The 20,426-nt window shown below is 38.5% G+C and overlaps 1 protein-coding gene across 13 annotated transcripts in view; it reads left to right on the forward strand.

Annotated features, from left to right (window-relative positions):
* Positions 1–20,221, forward strand: part of QKI (QKI, KH domain containing RNA binding) — a 137,621-nt gene extending 117,400 nt beyond the window's left edge. For 2 of the 13 annotated variants that reach the window (XM_075203282.1, XM_075203287.1), the window contains 4 exons: positions 7,543–7,630; positions 10,018–10,317; positions 13,323–13,397; positions 17,452–20,221. In XM_075203282.1, coding sequence (XP_075059383.1) covers positions 7,543–7,630; positions 10,018–10,317; positions 13,323–13,397; positions 17,452–17,468 — 480 coding nt within the window. In that variant the 3' untranslated portion in view covers positions 17,469–20,221. Of the gene's footprint in view, positions 1–7,542; positions 7,631–10,017; positions 10,318–12,488; positions 16,880–17,451 lie in introns of those variants that run through there. The other 11 variants (XM_075203284.1, XM_075203290.1, XM_075203280.1 and 8 more) reach the window with 7 other exon arrangements.
* Positions 20,222–20,426: the final 205 nt, after the last annotated feature.

The raw sequence follows: 20,426 nt of genomic DNA on the forward strand, positions 1-20,426 counted from the left end.
GTGTGTGTGTATGTGTATATGTATATATATATATATATATATATATATATATATATATATATATATATATATATATATATATATATATATATATATATATATATATATATATATATATATATATATATATATATATATATATATATATATATATATATAGCGCCGAGAGGGGAGGGGGCGGCTACAAATTGGCCGGGCCTGCTTGGTGGCCCGAGTCCCCACTGGAGACCTATCTTTGAAAATAATTTTTTTATTTTAAAAGTCCCTTTTTTTTTTTTTTGAGTGCAGGGGGGATCGGTAGTAGCTAAATGCCCTTCAGCTCAGGTATCTTCAGACGCCAGGTCATGTGACTGCAGTGGTCACATGGTACTCGGCGGGCTGCTGGATATCTTCCTATGCTGTGCAGTGGAGAATAAGATAAGAAGGTGTGCTGGAGAGGGGGCATGTGTGAGTAATGCATTTTCTGTAAGAGGGTGGCCTGGTGCTTTTCATCTGCTAGACACGCCCCCAATGATGCACTGCCACGCCCCAATTGTATGACCACTTGCATGGTAAAAAAAATGTTGCGGAGCGGCGGCACAACATTTTTTTTTTGCCATACTTGACTATAGAGGGGAACACATGAAGTTGCTGTACTGGGGCCATGAATTTCTCTAGGCAGCCCTGCATGTATGTATGTATGTATGTGTGATATATATATATATATATATAACTCACACCCGACTGGCACACCTGGGCTTCACTAGATTTTAGCCGGCACTCTGATAGCAAAAGGTTGCCAACCCCTGGTGTAAACAAAAAAAGACGTACATCCTCTGCACTCTCCATTTACAGACATGGGTGCAAGAAGACTTTGGTGTGAGTTGGTCAGCTGCTTTTAATATAGAAAAGTAGGTAGAACAGCATTAATTATGTATCCGCACCCTAGGCTGTACATGGAGAGTGCAGAGGATCTGTTTTTTTTGTGGTGTTTTTTATGTTTTTTTGTGTCTGTGTATATATGAGTGTGTGTGTGTGTGTCTATATATATATTAGAGTGTATGTGTGCGTATATATTCACTTTTGTAGAATAACTGAATGGCATGTATTCTCATTATGTACCCATGGTATGTAACTGTAAAGAATGTTTTCTCAGGATTAGTCACTTCTCTGTATCTCGCAAAGTAACCTTTGTTGCTGGTATTACTCAGACTGGTCATGTGAAGTTGACACAGAAATAAGAACATGTTTCCTGTTTCAGATACTTGGTCAGTGTTCTTTCCCAATGCAGTGGTGTTCACTGTTTGATTTATAGCCAGTGCATCTTCTGTGTAATATTTTTAATATAATCTGTTTTATCTGTAGTAATGTAAGTAAATGTATCGCTACAAAAATACTAGGCTAATAAAATATATATTTACCCCTGTAGGCTCTTATTACCAAGTGATGGCCTGTTTTCAGCACTTCTGTATTTTCAACACATTTCAAAGATCACATTCCACATGGGTTTTGTGTTGTGACTGTTGGAGTCAAGTTATGTCTAGCATTCTGCCTTTGGATATTTGCTGGAAGTCTGTTGTAGATCATTCTATAGATGATTAGTGAGCTCATGGATATGAATACCATATTTATAAAAAGCTTGAGGATGAGTGGTCCCTTGCAGGTCACATCCTGTTTTCTTGTTCTGTATACCTTCTGGAGTTAAGCAGGACGTGAAATGTTTGACGCTTAAAATCAAAGGGCCTGCTAATAGCTGAGCAGCAGGGTATTTCAAATAGTGTGTCACTGTGCATTTTTATTGTTTTTACATATATAACAAAAGGGAAAATGCTATTAATTCACACTGGTAATAATAGTTCCCTACTTTCTACGCTCATGACCTGATTTAGGTATTCTATAATGTATATAAAGTTTTTATTTAAAAAATCAACATCTTTTTAAATATAAGCAGATTTGTACCCAGAAGCAAAGACTGTTTCAACGAATGTGAACCATCATTCTTCTAACCTAGAGAACCTCATTGCAGACATTTAAGGCATGTGTGGGTCCCATAATGAGTGTTCTAGACTATAGATTACAAAAAAAATTGTTAACATGAACAATCCTGCATACATTGAGGCTATGTAGTAAAGCAAGCAGCAGGTAACATGAGCCGTCACTGTATAGTCAGAATGCCCTGATAATGTACATTCTATATTCACGCCAAGTTACCAGATGATTGCCATTTGTGTGCGTGACATTATGCTACGTAAAATATTTAGTGCCATTTGTTCGCCTATTGAGTTACCTTTGCTTTAGCAGAATGATATTTATGAAGTCCCTAAGAATGAATGCTGGCCACCAACTTTTCAGGCTGTTAACTTTTCATAAGTTGCAGATGTGATTCAATCAGTACACAAACACGTGTATGTCTAGGAATCTGTACTACACTGTGTATGAGGATGTTTCTTTATAAATTATGAATGGGAGGTTTTTCACAGTGAATGGGAACATTCATGTGTAAAGGATTTTTTTTTTTTACTGGTTCATGGTATATTAGGGAGAAATACTGAACTGCAGTGGAAGGTTTCTCTTTGTCAGCGAGATAAAAGCATTCCACAGCATGCTCTGTCAATTGAGTTTTAGAGGGCAGGGCTATGAGGTTGCAGCTGTTACCATGCATGACATCCTTTAGGGGCCCCAGAGGGAGCAAAAAGAAGGTAGTGCACAGAATGTGTGGGCCTCTGGGCCATTGGGCCTGACTGGTGGAGATTGATAAGAAGAGTGTCAGCAGAAAATGTATTTGCTGTTCTTTCAAACAAGCTAGTTCCTCTTTAGAAAACCAAGCATTCCCTGTTGCAATATCTGTTTTGTTATGGCAAAAAATACGTTAACAATCCGATTCTGGAGATTTAGAACAGCTTTCAATAGGAAGTAGCTATATCACTTTATTTCTTACACTCCCCCCACTTTGATTCTCTCATCATATAATTTAGAAATACTGTTACAAACTGCTATTGCACAGCAGATACTTTGCATTTTCTTTTTATTAATATGTGTTTTAAAGTGTACATACAGAATACAAGGGGAATGTTGAAGAATTAAGAGGATGAAAGGCTTGAGTCAATCACTTGGGCTTAAACTAAGCAATGCAAATCCGGCTTTAAGTGACCTTATTGATGTTTGCTTAAAGCAGCTTCCTCCTAGTACAAATGACTGAGCTTTGTTGTAGATACTGTACAGGCAGTATTGTGTCCCACTGGAGATCGGCTGTGCATCCCATGTGCAACCTCTCTTTGCTTAAACAGCAAGAGCCTACAGGAATGCCTTGAGCAAAAATAAATTGCCAAAATGTAGCTTTGTTAGATCGGCTGTCATTTGGCAATAGGACAGGTCAAAGGAAAATAAAAAAGCCACATCTTCCTAACAAATGTTGTAGGAACCAAGATGGGGCAGAATATCGGCATCACCTGACGTGTATTATGCTGTGTATTAGGTGTTGGCTGCACCTGTCCTTTGGTAATTTTAGACAAACACACACAAAATAAACAAGCGTAAATAAGGAGCTTGTTAATAACATTGCACAGCAAATATCTAAAACACTAGGAATGACTGCTTTCTGTAATAAATGGCACCATCTTCTGGCAAGAAGTAAAATCAACCATAGACATGCATACACATTCCCACACATTACCAAACATGAGGGTGAAATGATATGCTTTGATATGTTTTTCAAAGTATGTAAATCTTGCATGTGAAAGGAATGTTTACATGGGATGAATGTTACAAAAAAATATTGCACGGTCAGTGTTTTTTTTTCTTAGCTATAAGTTGCAAAGCTGAACTCTGAAGCAACTAAGTGCACAGAGTGATACCAATTACTGAATACCAGCAGCACTCTTACTAAAGGACAACTCCATGGAATCAACCTATCATACAGGATCTTCTACTTGGCAGTACTAGCAATTTCCTCAGATGAAAAACAAAACACTGAGCACTCTATAGGACAGGGGATTATTATATTTCAGTGCACAATTTTAGTTGCTAGGTTACTTTTCAAATCCATCCTACCGTCTCCTAAACAATAAAGCAAACCACTATGAGCAATAATTATGCATTTATCATGTGGAAGTACTCTGCTTAAGCTGTATTTCAGTTTATAAACTTGATTTAGCACTGACCTCTTTTTATCCATTTATTACTATTCCATTCCTTCAACAGGGACACATTGCAGATTTCCTAAGGGTTTGGTTTACAAATCCTTGATTTTGTAAACAAACCCCACAAAAAAGCAAAATAAACCAAAATCACCTGCCACAATAGAATTAGAAAAGTACAATGTATATAAATATTTTATATCGTATGTTAAATAAAAAGAAAAACAGAATGAGGCGAAATAAGTTGCTCAGGAGTGATGTGAAACCTGATATAATTCAAGGGCCGCATGTGTTGGGGTGGAGGTATGTGGTGATGCTCCCCCCGGACCTTACTACACAACATCCACCCCTCCTCCTAGACCTTGCCACACGTGGGCTCCCCACTTCCTCCTCCTAGACCTTGCCGCACGTGGGCTCCCCACTTCCTCCTCCTAGACCTTGCCGCACGTGGGCTCCCCACTTCCTCCTCCTAGACCTTGCCGCACGTGGGCCCCCCACCTCTCCTCCTCCTAGACCATGCGGCACGTGGGCCCCCCACCTCTCCTCCTCCTAGACCTTGCCGCACGTGGGCCCCCCACCTCTCCTCCTCCTAGACCTTGCCGCACGTGGGCCCCCCACCTCTCCTCCTCCTAGACCTTGCCGCACGTGGGCCCCCCACCTCTCCTCCTCCTAGACCTTGCCGCACGTGGGCCCCCCACCTCTCCTCCTCCTAGACCTTGCCGCACGTGGGCCCCCCACCTCTCCTCCTCCTAGACCTTGCCGCACGTGGGCCCCCCACCTCTCCTCCTCCTAGACCTTGCCGCACGTGGGCCCCCCACCTCTCCTCCTCCTAGACCTTGCCGCACGTGGGCCCCCCACCTCTCCTCCTCCTAGACCTTGCCGCACGTGGGCCCCCCACCTCTCCTCCTCCTAGACCTTGCCGCACGTGGGCCCCCCCACCTCTCCTCCTCCTAGACCTTGCCGCACGTGGGCCCCCCCACCTCTCCTCCTCCTAGACCTTGCCGCACGTGGGCCCCCCCACCTCTCCTCCTCCTAGACCTTGCCGCAAGTGGGCCTCCCCACCTCTTCTCCTCCTAGACCTTGCCGCAAGTGGGCCTCCCCACCTCTCCTCCTCCTAGACCTTGCCGCAAGTGGGCCTCCCCACCTCTCCTCCTCCTAGACCTTGCCGCAAGTGGGCCTCCCCACCTCTCCTCCTCCTCCTCCTAGACCTTGCCGCAAGTGGGCCTCCCCACCTCTCCTCCTCCTCCTCCTAGACCTTGCCGCAAGTGGGCCTCCCCACCTCTCCTCCTCCTCCTCCTAGACCTTGCCGCAAGTGGGCCCCCCCACCTCTCCTCCTCCTAGACCTTGCCGCACGTGGGCCCCCCCACCTCTCCTCCTCCTAGACCTTGCCGCACGTGGGCCCCCCCACCTCTCCTCCTCCTAGACCTTGCCGCACGTGGGCCCCCCCACCTCTCCTCCTCCTAGACCTTGCCGCACGTGGGCCCCCCCACCTCTCCTCCTCCTAGACCTTGCCGCACGTGGGCCCCCCCACCTCTCCTCCTCCTAGACCTTGCCGCACGTGGGCCCCCCCACCTCTCCTCCTCCTAGACCTTGCCGCACGTGGGCCCCCCCACCTCTCCTCCTCCTAGACCTTGCCGCACGTGGGCCCCCCCACCTCTCCTCCTCCTAGACCTTGCCGCACGTGGGCCCCCATACCTCTCCTCCTCCTAGACCTTGCCGCACGTGGGCCCCCATACCTCTCCTCCTCCTAGACATTGCCGCACGTGGGCCCCCATACCTCTCCTCCTCCTAGACCTTGCCGCACGTGGGCCCCCATACCTCTCCTCCTCCTAGACCTTGCCGCACGTGGGCCCCCATACCTCTCCTCCTCCTAGACCTTGCCGCACGTGGGCCCCCCCACCTCTCCTCCTCCTAGACCTTGCCGCACGTGAGCCCCCCCACCTCTCCTCCTCCTAGACCTTGCCGCACGTGGGCCCCCCACCTCTCCTCCTCCTAGACCTTGCCGCACGTGCCACTCTCGCGCTTTTTTACAGCTGGAGCCCACAGTGCAGAACACATTGCACTCCCTTCTCCGGTTGCATGACCTCCCTGTTGCCCACCACTGTGTTACAGCATATTATTACTTTTGCCACTTAAGATTAAAGCGTCTTTTTAAAGGCCTAGCTTATTTTTACTTTTGATTAAACTTTTTATATAGAATATTTTTGAAATTAGTTTGAAACCTTTGCTCAACCTCAAATAATGTTGTCTGGACTTTTCATGTGGAAAAAATGAGTTCCTTATACAAATGATATAAATAATGGTAGGCCAGCAGCCCTACACTAATAAACCAAGTAAATTAGCAAAGTTTCAGATGTTTTAAAGGGTTAATTAGCTACTTCTCAGCTAATGGTGTCTTAACACTACAGGTCATCATCATCATCATCAACATTTATTTATATAGCGCCAGCAAATTCCGTAGCGCTTCACAATATTAATTGTAATGTTTGTTTTTGTGTATCATGTCATCTTCCAACTTATTCTTTATATACACCTTATGACTTGCTGTGACTAGGCTGCAATTGATTAAAAGTAATAAAGAGAGTGTTATGACTACTGAATTGAGAGAAAAGCCACAAATGAATGACTGGTCTAGGCACTGTATTAACGTACAAGATTTATAGCAGTAGTACAGCACTCTGCACTGCATTTAGGAGAATAATAGTGCACTCCAAGTAAGCCATCTGCTTACTATTTCACATTCCCTAAAGGGAAATAACAGCACTTTTTAGAAATCCTATCCAATTTCATATTCCTGTAGCTGCTATGCAGATAAATGTCATTTTACTGTACCAACCTTTTAATGTTTTTAAATTTCTCCACCCATTGTTCTTTTAATTAAAAATACATGCTGAATACCATTTTTTAGTCTTGGTGTAGAGCCTGATTAGTAAAGTTGTTTGTGTTTTTGTTGGCTTTTTAATAGGCATATTATGTAGCGTCTTAAATGAAACACATGTTTATCATTTACTGTTAGTACTCGAGGGGGTTGGAAAATTAGTTTATTTTTTTAATTAAAACCTCTGTTTTATTTGCAACTCATACAAGCTCTATCAACAGATGTTATTGACAGTTACTGAAAAGAATTGAAAATGTTTATTTTGATGCAAATAGTGTTTAGCCTTTTCCCTCTGATCAAAATTGCCCAAAGGTGGGCAGATATAGTTGATTAGACAGAATGACTAAAACTGTGTAACACAAATTAGTATACAAATTGGACATATGTGAGGGATATCAAAAATAATGTCAGACATTTCCCATGCATTCTAACTTCTATTTTAATGACAGACTTTAGTCCCCATTGAATTCTGAAATCTAATATGCGAAATCAGCCATACAAGAATGATTTCCCCATAAATTTACAGAATTTTTATTTTTCTTCACTCAGGCAGAAGGAGAAGACAGTTTAAAAAAAATGCAGTTGATGGAATTGGCCATTCTAAATGGCACATACAGAGACGCCAATTTAAAATCACGTAAGTAATTTATTTTTTGTCTCCTTTTTTTTTTTTTTTTTTTTTTATATTTTTTACTCGTCTAATAAATGTGCACATGGCTAGTGGTGCCTGATCTATGTATGTGTCCTAAATTATTTAAAAAAAAAAAAAAAATTCTTAAATCTAAAAGTTTTACAGTTTCCACTTGTTTATCACACCGTACACCCTATTAACTATTGTTAAAAATGTGTTGGCATACTACTGTGAGGCAAAGACAGTCTAGGACACAGCTGCTTATTAAACATCAGCAAACATGAGCTGTCTTAGTCACCGGAGCACTTGTCACCTCAATTTCAAATTTATTAATAGCTCCATTTGGACAGCGGAACTGACCAGTATTAATTTCTAGTTATATATTCTGCCATTGTATGATCTTTATTGCAATGGCCACACCTGTGTACATCCAATAAAATTATTTTAACTAGGGGCTTACAATTTTCACACACTTTGTGAGTTTATTTAATACCCTGGTGTAACTATCAGTGACCAGAGAAACCAACCAGTTTTTAGCAGGCAAATGTAAACAGATTAACAGCACTCCGTTAAATATTGGTCTTCATTAAACACGTGATGTGCTTGCATTGCGTTTCTCCTGCAATTGGACAGAAAATGCCCTGGTTGGTTAACAGGATAACCCTGTACACGCTACTTGATAACCTCTTATTGGATGGAGTGTCCCCTTAAATAAGCCTTCATTGGTTTCACACAATGCACAGCAACAAATGTTTTATATTTATCTATGCTAGTTTCATCTTATATATGGCTTTTTAGTTAATTGTAATGAACAAATATTCTATGTGCAACATCTTTATATTTAATTTGTCAGACTGTGATTGAGCTATTCATAAACAGCTCAATAGTTTTAAATCATAATTATTGTTTTTGGTCCTTTTTCTGCTTTCACTCATGTTTTTATGTAAATCATGCAGTTCTTTCTTCTATCTTTGTTCTCCTTTTTGTTACACCGTTAAGCATGATTTGTGTGTACTACATATGTAAACAAAATCACAATGAAGATCTAGTCGGGTCTAGTACTCGATCTTTGTGCGTGTGCGCCTTTTTGCAGCTGCTGCTTAAAAAACATAGAGCCTAACATTGGAAATGTGTGTGTTCTGGAAATTTTTCATTCAGCTTTTTAATATAATGGGGTGAAGAAGTGGTGGTACAGAACAAAATGTAAAAAAAAATAATCTGCAACACATGTTGCAGTTGCTCCCTGCTGGCACTCCTTGTTTATTTGTCTTTTTTTTTTTCTGACCAAGGGGTTCCTGCCACACACAGTTTTGGGACCTGTCTTTTTTTTTTTTTAAGTCCAGTAAATCACTGCAGGGAAATCCTGCTGCAATCTAATATTATAAATTATTAGGTCATAAATAGATCGGTCACCCACACACAGTGGAGACATGGAGTAATCATCAAAGAACGAATCCACTTAAATGGGTTTTTTTTTCTTGTTTGTTGTTTTTGGAAAAGTGCTAATTTTTTAATCTATAACAGCTCCTCTTCACATGAGTATCTTTGTATTCACTTCTGCCAGTTACTTCTTGGTCCTCCAGGATTTGGGACTCTGGATAACTTTTAATGAACACAGTGAGCATTGAGAACACTGATCTGATTTTTGTATTTTTTTTTTTTGTTTTCCCTACACTTCCACTGCTCTCGGTATTCATTTAATTCTCTCCTGGGTGTCCCCGGAGAACTGACAGCTAACCGGCTAGGGCAGGGGTGAGTACAGTGGTAATTGTAAGGGTCCAGGTACAGGATCCCCAAAGTTATGACACTTGAGGGTGGTTCAGGGTCCTGGTTGTTTTATTGAAATAAAGACAAGTGCCGCTTCTAATTTCTTTAAACATTTATCTTTGATTTGTATTGGTTTGCTCATTTTGTGATGCTGGTCATGATTTTTAACTGCATTGCCCAACTGTCTTTATGCTTCTTCACATTTTGTTCTCCTTATGACCATACAAATTTCTTTGCACTTTCCTCACATTTTGGATACTACTTTCGCAAAATCACTGGCTACTTCTAACTTTTTTTTTTTTTTTTAAAGAAACTTTTTCTATCTGCAGTGTTATTAGTCTTCAATAATCAATTGCTCTTCTTCTAAGGTACCCTAAATTAGGGTATTTGCTTTGATTTTAAGCATGTTTGCACTTAATCACACTGGTAATTGGGATAGCTTGTTCGCATCTGAGTGGTGTGCTTTGGCACTTTGTGTGATCAGCGCATGAACTAATGATTCTCCTTTTTTTTTCCCCCTTCTTTCCTGCTTCTTTCTACTGCTCTTTCCTTTATCTACTCCCTATCCTACTTTTTTCGTACTGCTGCATCTACACTTTCTTCTAATTTTTCTTTGCTTACTGTAGCAGCCCTTGCCTTTTCTCTTGCAGCGACAGCTCAGGCCCCACGGATCATAACTGGGCCTGCGCCTGTTCTGCCACCAGCTGCACTGCGTGCACCTACGCCAGCTGGCCCTACCTTAATGCCTTTGCTCAGACAAATACAGACAGCCGCTGTCATGCCAAATGGAGCTCATCATCCGACTGCTACACTAGTGTCCCAAGCACCGGAAGCTGGCTTGATCTACACACCTTATGAATACCCTTATACACTGGCCCCGGCTACATCAATCCTTGAGTATCCTATCGAAACAAGCGGGGTATTAGGTAAGATTCTGTGACTTTGTACAATGTCACCAGTTGTGCAGATTCTAATCCCCCCCCCTCATTTTCATTTGTTTGCAATCAAACTATATATAATTTCCTAATTGAATATTTTATAGTAATTAGGTAAAAAATACAAGTTTTTCACTTTCTTTTGCAAAATAAATAAATGATTACACGTTGAATTTTTAGAGGGGCTATGAGACTAAAAATCTTACCAAAGTTTGCATAATGTAGTTGAAAGATTGCTGAATTTAAAATGTTAGCTGCATTTCAGGATCTTTTCGTTACTGATTATATTAAATTTGGGATTGTGTGGGACAATACAGCCAGCTGCAGATCAATAATCCCATAGAAGGACCTCTTTCATAGTCTCAATATTTGAGAGCGCATAATTGGGGTACATTTGGCTGTGAGGTTATGCTTCCTAATGTGTAAGCACTGTGCGTTTCAGAGTTTAAAATTGGGACTGTTGCCCCAAAGTGATTTATAAGAGAACAATAGTTTTTATTGAGCTGCATAGAAGATGTAAATTCAATCTCAAATAGATTTATTTGAGACGTTTATGAAAGTTAGTACAAAGGTCATGGCCCAAAAATACAGTGCTGTAACAAATGGCAATGACAGATTTGTTTCCAGTCTCTGTTCTATATTATAAAAGTGACAGGTTGAATTTAATTTGTTGCTATAGGTTTCTGCACCTTTTTTTTTTTTTTCTCTTTTTAGGTTTGTTTTGTTTATTACCTGTGCACCACGTTTCAGAAATAGCTCCCATTGCACTTCCAGTAATTTACTACTTTAAGGCGTTATTAAAGTGGAGAGCTTAACCTATTAAGGGTCTTGCTGACACATTCATATATTTTTATAGACCACTTCAAATAAGTCAGAAATCAAGCCACAATCCATCATTGGACACATTGTGCATTCTGTAACAGTAAAATAGGATGTCAGAACAGGTAGTAACATGCTAGTAGTAGTAGTTATATTCTGTTAGTAATACTCAGTAATTATATGCCAGGGGTACCTATCCAGTAATATGCCTATATTATACCTATTATTATTTATATATTATTATTTCTGGTAATACCTAATAATATGGCAACTGTATTTGCTATATGCCCTAATGACCCCTAAAGTACGGATCCAAAATTAAGAATGGTGTCAGGTTAAAACTTAAGTACCGCTAGGTAGAGCAATGATCATGAACATTGGACTAGATCCCTGGACTATAATAGGCAATTTATAGTTCATTAATGAACAGGTTCTAGGCGCTTGTAAAGGAGTGTAACACTCCTTTACAAGCGCCTAGAACCTGTTCATTGTTATATCTATACCTTTTGTTTGGGAGTTTAGGGATCTCCCGATTCATTTACAGGTTCACTTCTTGGCTGCTATACATATTTGGAGGAAGCGCAACCCATCCTTTCCCTCCTGTTTATATAATTTATAGCTCATTATTAAAAAGACAGAGAAAGAAGTAGAACATCAAAACTCAAAATTAAGAGCTTGGAATTTTCCTAAAATGTGTACTTAAGGTATATTTATATTACACACAATTACACACATTGGGAATATTTGTGATAGCTTATTTTTGACTATGAATATGGCACAGTGTACAGCCTGTCAGAAATGTTTGATATTGTGGAACACCAGGTACTTATTGAGGTTTATTTATCTGAACCAGCAATTATTTATTACAACTGCAAACTAATTGCATAAACCTAGCAAACAAAATGTTTGCCATTATGTCATCCTACTTTTTCCCCAAGAGTGTTAATACTTCATATGTGGTGTTTTAGAATATATTCTTGCTACAATTAGAAATGTGGCCATTGAAACAACATCCTAGGCTCTTTAGCAACCTAAAAATGTACAAACTGTATCTGGGATACATGATGGGAGTGGAAAATGTGGTTTTGTGGTGCTACAAAGCAATACATGCTGAAAATATCGTTGTTTTGGCAAATTAGGCAGTTAATGCCGCCAAACCCTTACAAATGTAGCACATTAGCTGAAGTGGTTTGGTGTTTTCCATCATTTTACATTAGCAGATGTTGATATTTTCCACTTTTTGGACTGTATCTATTTACATCTATACCCTTCTAGTATGACATTATGTCAGCAGCTAAAACAATGGCTAACTTCTTTTTCAATTCCCTTCCTTTTGTCTTCAGGTATGGCTTTCCCCACGAAAGGCTAAGAATTCAAGAAAATCTTAATTGGCCCTTCATTGATCACCAGTTTTGAATTTTAGCAATTGCCTAGTTTCAGCAGTCTTGAAAAATACTTATAAAAAAAAACTTTGCCTAGCAGTCAGTGACTTACTTGCACTTATTTTTTATTTTGCACATAGATAAAATAAACCTTTTTATGTTGATCAATATTTGATTTAGTCTATTCGTTTAAAAAGTAGCAGTGAGTGTGTAGTAGAATACTGACTGCTAAGTTTCCTATTCTGTGCGCTTTACTAATCACTTAATTCATGTGGTTCCTACTTATTGACTTAAGATATTTAAAAAGTCAAGTAATTTAAACATGTAAAACTGGAATTTTTTTAATATAACTGATGTCAGTATTAAAGTGAATAAAAAAAATCTGCATTAATCTGCTTCAAGTAAAGCACTTCAATGAATATGTGACTAGTAAAGCTTATTTTTTTCTCGGGTCTAACAGATTTCAAGAGATACTGCTATTCAGTGGCAAGTGAATGCATTATGATGCCCTTCAGTGTCACAGGTGCTTGCAGACACCAACCGAACTCATGGGGCTGAACAGGTTAAGGCCAGAGGTGTGATATTAAATGCAATATTAATCTGCACACGTATCTTTCATATAGCAAGGATTCAAACTACTGTGCCTTAACTTGTTGCTTTCTTAAATATAAATCCTTTTTTGTAGCAAATTATGTAAAATCCAGTTTTGATTAAACCTGCTGTTAATGTGTTGTGTGTATTTTTAAATCAATGTATTGTTTTCTAACTTTGTCTTGGTAATTGCAATTTAACTAGGTGCGGTGGCAACTAAAGTTCGAAGGCATGATATGCGAGTCCATCCTTACCAAAGGATTGTGACCGCAGACAGAGGTTAGTTTAGCTGTGTAGTTTTTGTTCTGAGAAATGCTTTGTCTATAAGTAAACTTTACGACACCACACATGATATGCAACCCAACTACACAGAGCAGGCATCTGGGAAATGAGTATCAAGGCATGGTAGATATTCTGTTTCTTGAAATATGCCCCTAAATTTTGGGGGGATTTTTTATTTTTAACTGATGATCACACAGCCTCTGCTTTGAGAGAAATTGTAGCCACTGCTCACTGTTGGTATGCAGGATTTAGTTTGGTGTTGCAAAGCAAGACAGATGAATGCTTAAATATGAAAGAAGTTGAAAATGCATTTATTTGGGCTGAAGAAAATGGAGGCACTTAGCTGAAACCTCACCCGTAGTCCGTTACGGTATAGTGTTATAATAATGGGGAGTAAATGTTGCCATTCTTATCTTGGTTTGGTATAACATGATTGCTGAAAGTTAAATTAAAGCATGGTATGGAAATATAATTTTATTGGGCTCAAAGAAATGTAGATAGTAGTTCCAATGCATAAAATATTCTTCCCTATATGGATACCTTCAGGAAAAGAATAAGAGTGAAATCATAATGGGTTATGTATTTTAATAGCTGTAAGATTTGGCTGGGTTTTCTACCGTGTTTCCCCGATAATAAGACAGTCTTATTTTTTTTTTTTTGTCAAAAAAACACCATAGGGCTTATTTTCAGGGTAGGGCTTATTTTAATTAACATTGACAGCAATTTCAATTAAACAAAGGTAAATGTGAACAAAAAAAATCACGCCCCTCAGTGCTGCTTTAACCCCCCTCATGCCCCTCAGTGCTGCTTTAACCCCCTCATGCCCCTCAGTGCTGCTTTAACCCCCTCATGCCCCTCAGTGCTGCTTTGATCCTCCATCATGCCCCTCAGTGCTGCTTTGATCCTCCATCATGCCCCTCAGTGCTGCTTTGATCCTCCATCATGCCCCCTCAGTGCTGCTTTGATCCTCCATCATGCCCCTCAGTGCTGCTTTGATCCTCCATCATGCCCCTCAGTGCTGCTTTGATCCTCCATCATTCCCCTCAGTGCTGCTTTGATCCTCCATCATGCCCCCTCAGTGCTGCTTTGATCCTCCATCATGCCCCTCAGTGCTGCTTACCTGTTTTTTTCTGTGTCCTGCCTCGCGTCTCAGCTCTCCTCCGTGGCTTTCAACAATGGCGCTGGCACGTCAGGGGGAAGGAAGAGGAGCGCACTCACTGCTGCAGCCTGTGATTGGATGCCGGCGCAAAATCGCAGCATCCATGTCAGGAAAGGTGGGCGGATAGGGTACCAGTGTGTACCGTAGCGGAGCGCAGGGAAAATGGCGCTAGTGATAGGGCTTAATTTCGGGGTAGAGCTTATTTTAGCTGTAGGAAGGGAATTTAGGGTAGGGCTTATAAAGTGACTAGGTCTTATTATCGGGGAAACACGGTAGAACAATGCACAATTATTATTGCTCGGTCAGCTTTAACATTCCTCTTTACACACAATCTGGTATTAAGTACGCTTCTAAAACCTTCATCTGTTACACCTAGATCAGCGCACTCTCGACACGCATTCAACCAAGGTTAGAATACAGCTAGTTACAAAATGCCACACGAATCACTTAAATATTTATTACTTTATTACTTGTTCTATTAAGATCCCGAGCAACATAGGCAATAAATAAAAAACAATATATATCTATCTCCCTTGAAGTGAGCTGGTGTATGGTAGTAGGTCATACCACCGCTTCTCCTACTTCCTTCATTTATAATACTATCAAATTCCGTTTGCTTACATTTTCACATACTGCCACTTCTAAATCTCAGAAGGACAATAGTATGATAACAAATTAGGGGATTTCAGCCCAAAGATAAATAATAGATGGTTAGTTATGCGCCACTAATTACATTAGACGATTTTTCTACTATTTTCAAAAAATATAAAAAATTATTAGTTTGACTAAAGATTCTGATGGAACAGAATTGTAAAAATGTCTTTCATGCATAGTGCAAGTACAGGTCTATTAGATGTTTAAAAACAAAGGTAATAAAACAGAACTAGTAATTATCCTAATTTTTTGTATTTTAAATTGATTTTAAATTCAGACTCTAAAAGGGCAAATATTTCTTTTATAATTAAGCATTCTTGATTATTGAAGGGCAGTCAATTGAATAGTTCCTTACTACTACACTTTGTATCCTACAATATTCAGTTTAATTGCTGTAACAGACAGACTGGAATACTTATTGTTACTGTTAATGATGTTGCACAGTTATTAAACCTGTGTGTACTGTGTATGGCCAGAGACATTGCAGAGGATATATCACTGGTATGCCAGTATGTTTTACCGCCTGATGTTGCAGTAGTTCTGCATAACCAAGTAACCACATCTCTTGGATATTGTTATCCAGTTACAAACAGTGCATTGTAATCAATGTACATTAAGTATATTATTAAACAAGTCTTTAGACTGTATAATGAATTGTGGTAGTAATGAGCCACATTTATATTTATTTATTTTTTTTGTTTTTCTGCTTGATCCCAGGCGAAACATTCAACAAGCATCCGAGTTCTTAATAAGAATTCTGGGGAACACCACACATTTCTATGTTCCCAAGTAATACATAATCATATTGCTAAATTTCCCTTCCAATATTTTAAGTCAGAGACATGTCTTTTACCTTTCCCTTATATGATGTTGACCAATTAATTCATGGTCTATAAGACTAAGCTATCTGTGAACCTACTGGATTTCATTTTACGAAATGCCACAAATCTGACTTTGCACTGAATACTTCTCGTCTACATCTCCTCTGCTTTAGTCACAATGGCAACAGTACTAAATAAAGAAAATTGAACCTCATAATATATAGTAAAGCTGTTGAAAGAGTCTTAAAAAAAACAAAACATACTACTGTTAAGTGGACCAAGTTTAGTGAAGGAGAATGTGAGTTATTGAGGAAGGAAAAACTCAAGAACACTGGGAATGTTAACTTTCCACTTGAGAACTTTTTATGTTTTACTGTATTTTTATTTTTATTATTCTTTTTGAAAAGAAAATAGTATTTACAGATGGCGTAAGAAATATAAAAAATATAATGCAGGAATGTATATGAAATGTCAGATTTTATTGTATTTGCAGAGTATTAGCTTTGAAATTAAAGAGGGCTGTTTGTAGTTATAAAATGCTTTTAGTGTATTAGATTATTTTTGTTTTTTTTGTTTTTTTAATGTACTTCAAATTCTAGAAATAAATAAAAGCCAGGACTTTTACAGTGTTTACATACAAATGCATTTTATATGTGTCTTATATGTGTAAATTAGTATTTTCAACTGGAAATGCTGCCAGTAGCAATAGTGTTAGCCTTTCCTGGTTCACATGATGATGCCTACTGTGCTAGACCAGAGTTTATTATTGCTTTGTATTATGAGGCCAAGATATTTTGTGTTTGTAAATAGAAAATGAGCAATAAAAGTTTATTGAACAAAAACAACCTTGTTTGGCCAATAGTTTATGTTAAAATGTTACTTTCATTTTATTTTTGTTTTTGAAAAATGTAATTCTTTAGATCCATTACTTTTAACAAGTTAATAATCACATCATCATTAATAATAGATGCTTCAATGCTTGCGCCATTGGGGAATACTAATGCTTAATAGCAGTCAGATACTGATTGTGTGCACTGACTGTCTCAAAATTTCTTTCCAAGTTCATAGCTGATTCATTATATTGTCTCCAATTTCCGACTGCTACTAACCATTAGCCCTTAGTTGTGTTTTATTTCCATTTTGTTTCTTGTTAACCAGTTTTATGGGCGTGGGCTCCTCCTTCACACATTCAAATCATGATACTTCGTGTCATGATTTTGTTGCATTCTGTAGATGGTGTCAATCAGTATGTCAGTATTAAACATGCTTGTTTTTTTTATTAGTTGTGATTAGTTTTTTCATGTTGTCATTAAGCAGTCACTAGCTGAAACTAATCTCTTCTCTATCTTTTCTTTCTTTTTTTTTTCATTTGTTTTTTTTTGTTTTTTTCATTTTTTTTTTGTTTCTAACCACCCAGCCGCCACCGGCAACTAACCTATGACCTTCTGACCTCTGAATTCTTCACCCAATGATGACCTGACCATGCCTGCCTGCTGATCAGTTAACTGGTAATCGCCTCTGCTTGTCTGTCTTCAGTGCAGCGAGCTGAGGCACCTGTCCGTTCGTCTTACCATCTAACAAAAGACACACAGAAAAATAGTTTTCTTCCAACGCAACATTTTTTTGCTTTTGGTTTTTCTTCCCCCTGATTGGGTGAAAGTGATTCTAGTACCTGCACTGAATAGTAGTAAAGCAATAAGGTCCAACTCAGCCCTCCGCACTGATCATATTATAGTGTCCTAACCAAACGAACGGTATAAAGGCTTCACCTACAGTACTGGCAAGACAGCTGATCCTCAACTACCGATGACAGAGGCAGTTACTGTGAGAGACTTCTAGGGAACTTGATTTTGTTTGTTTTTTCTCTCGTATAGTGAAGTAAAAAGCTGAATGTACTGTGTTGTGATGATGCATCATGCATGAACCTGATTGGTCAGGGAATTCACTGGTGAAGTGATTTTACATATTTAGGAAAAAAAGAACAAATGTTTAAAATATAAATTACTATTTAGTCACTACAATGCCCTCGCAGGGTCAACATTGCAATATGCTTTCTTTGTGATATTGCCTGCCAAATTTGTTACATTGATAAGGGTGCCATAAAAATCTGAATTGTACATTTTTAACCTTTCATTTAAAATGAGACTGCAACAATGAAACTTCACACAATTGTTGTGATGCAATTAGTGAGACATTACACTCAAAGCCTCATGTAATACTACATATGAATAAGGTACATGCATTATGTATCACATTACTGGGCAAACTGTTCAAATATGTTTTAAGACCTCCCTGTATAGAAAAAAAACATTAAGGATGTAAAAGCCATGCTTGCCTATTTGCTGTATAATTGTATAATTGAAATTGTAGATAAGTCTAGTGCATTGAAAACATGAACAAAAAAGTAGACACTTTTACTATACAAGGGTGCTGGTGCAGAAAAAAATATATTTTTGGAAATGTAGCATTTTATACTTTCAAGTGTTATAAAAAAAACAGAAAAAAAAACAAAAAAAACCCCCTTTATAACATTGAATGATTTTTTTTTGGGTGGTAGTCAAGGAATAAGACCAAAAAAGAGCCTTTTGTCTTTTTTTTTTTCCTTCCCCCTTTGTCCTCCTTTTTGTTTTAATATTGGTATAAGTCTAAGGAAAAGAAAGTGCCTTATTTTTCTCCATGCTCATCTAGTCCTGTGGGGTTTTTTTCTTGTATAAGTTTGTTTCTTCTAGTAACTATGTCAGGGCCAATGGGGCATACAAATTGTTGCCAAGCAAGTTTCAAACGGCCACATCCAATTCTCTAACAGTTTGAGAAATTCTCAATTTCAGTCAAAGCGTACAAGTCAGTCGCCCAGTATATGTATTTACAAATCTGAGAGTTTAGGTCTTTGCCATCATAATCTATATATAATTTTAAAGCAGCATCCGTTATGTTGCTAGCTAGACAATTCTATTGCTGTACTTCTGCCTATATGGTGCAGTTTTGTAAATCTTTCCCTTTTTCAATATTTCATTCACATTTCCAAGTATCTTGTTTTGTTTTTCCTGTTTTAAATATGGCAAAGACCCGAGACAGGTTTCCCCAGTCTTGTCAACTCTTCCCGGTGTGCAGTTTCTTAAGGAATCCCTATTAAAGGTCAGCAGTAAAGCCTAGAGTGCTTAGATTTCAAGCACCTTTGTGGTGACCTCATCTGCCATCCCGCCTCACTGAAACAAATCAGTTAATTTACTATGCAACAGACATTCATCCTTTCCTAGTCAGACAGCTTTTATTTCCCATGCCACCAGCTTTGTCTTCCTGGTAAATTTGTATTCGTTTTATTTTTGCAAGAATTTTTATCCCTTTGCAGGATATTGTTTGAACAATTTTGCAACACTTGTGCATTTCGAGAGATCAACCAGTTTAAAAATCAGTATTTGATCCAGTTTCATCTCAGCTGCGATAAACCTGGACATTTTTAGATGTTTGTTAGAGGACTTTTTAATTTCTGAGAGTGATGGATAATGTGTAAGTCTATTGAATAGACATGTATAAGACATGATTGCTATGAACAAACTTACAAACAAATGGGTCAACTTTAAAAAAAAAAAGCATGACTTTTGAAATCTGCGAATGCCTTTGATCTCAGTATTATGATTTTTATGTTTTTATTCTTTATAACTAGGTAGTTTTGAGTCTTTCTTTTTTTCCTTTGACAGTATTATATTTTTTTTAGAATGGTTAGATGGGAGTGTCGCTGATATGTAACCGTACAGATAAAATGTATTTGTCTATTCTTTATAACCTTAGTAGTTTCATGCTATGTATGTATCATAACCAACCTATTGCCTAAAAGAACCTGTAAAATAATGTATTTACAGCCATTGTTACAAGTTTATAATGTATTTTTCTATCTTGTTTTATATGTATGTTATATAACATTCAAAGGAATTTTTTTCCGATTGAGAAAAAGGATACAAAAATGCAAAACCCACAATTTTGATAACTAAATTGCCAATTGTTTTGCAGTACTTTATTATATCGGGAGTGTTGTCTTTCTTGGCTTCTAGTTAGCGGCTGGATGACATTAGACATATTGGGTTTTAGTTGGGTTTTTACATGGCTTGCATTTTAATTCTTTGGTTCTTTGCTGTTTCTATTAACCCCATAGCATTATTTTAATAAATGTTATAATACCAAGATACTAACTCTGGACTTTGTCTGTTTATTAACATTGTATGTTTCATTAAAATAAGTTCTAGAGAGACATCAAGAATGTAAAGTCTTGAGTTACTGGACTAACACTGAAGAGCGTGACCACAGATAACCCAGCGTTACTTGTTTTAATATTGTTTGTCGGCTGACATTCTGCACACTACTTTAAAATAGCTTTTGGTCAATCTGGCCTTATGT

This window comes from Mixophyes fleayi, chromosome 3 (genome assembly GCF_038048845.1).
Source record: "Mixophyes fleayi isolate aMixFle1 chromosome 3, aMixFle1.hap1, whole genome shotgun sequence".
NCBI classification, from domain to species: domain Eukaryota; kingdom Metazoa; phylum Chordata; class Amphibia; order Anura; family Limnodynastidae; genus Mixophyes; species Mixophyes fleayi.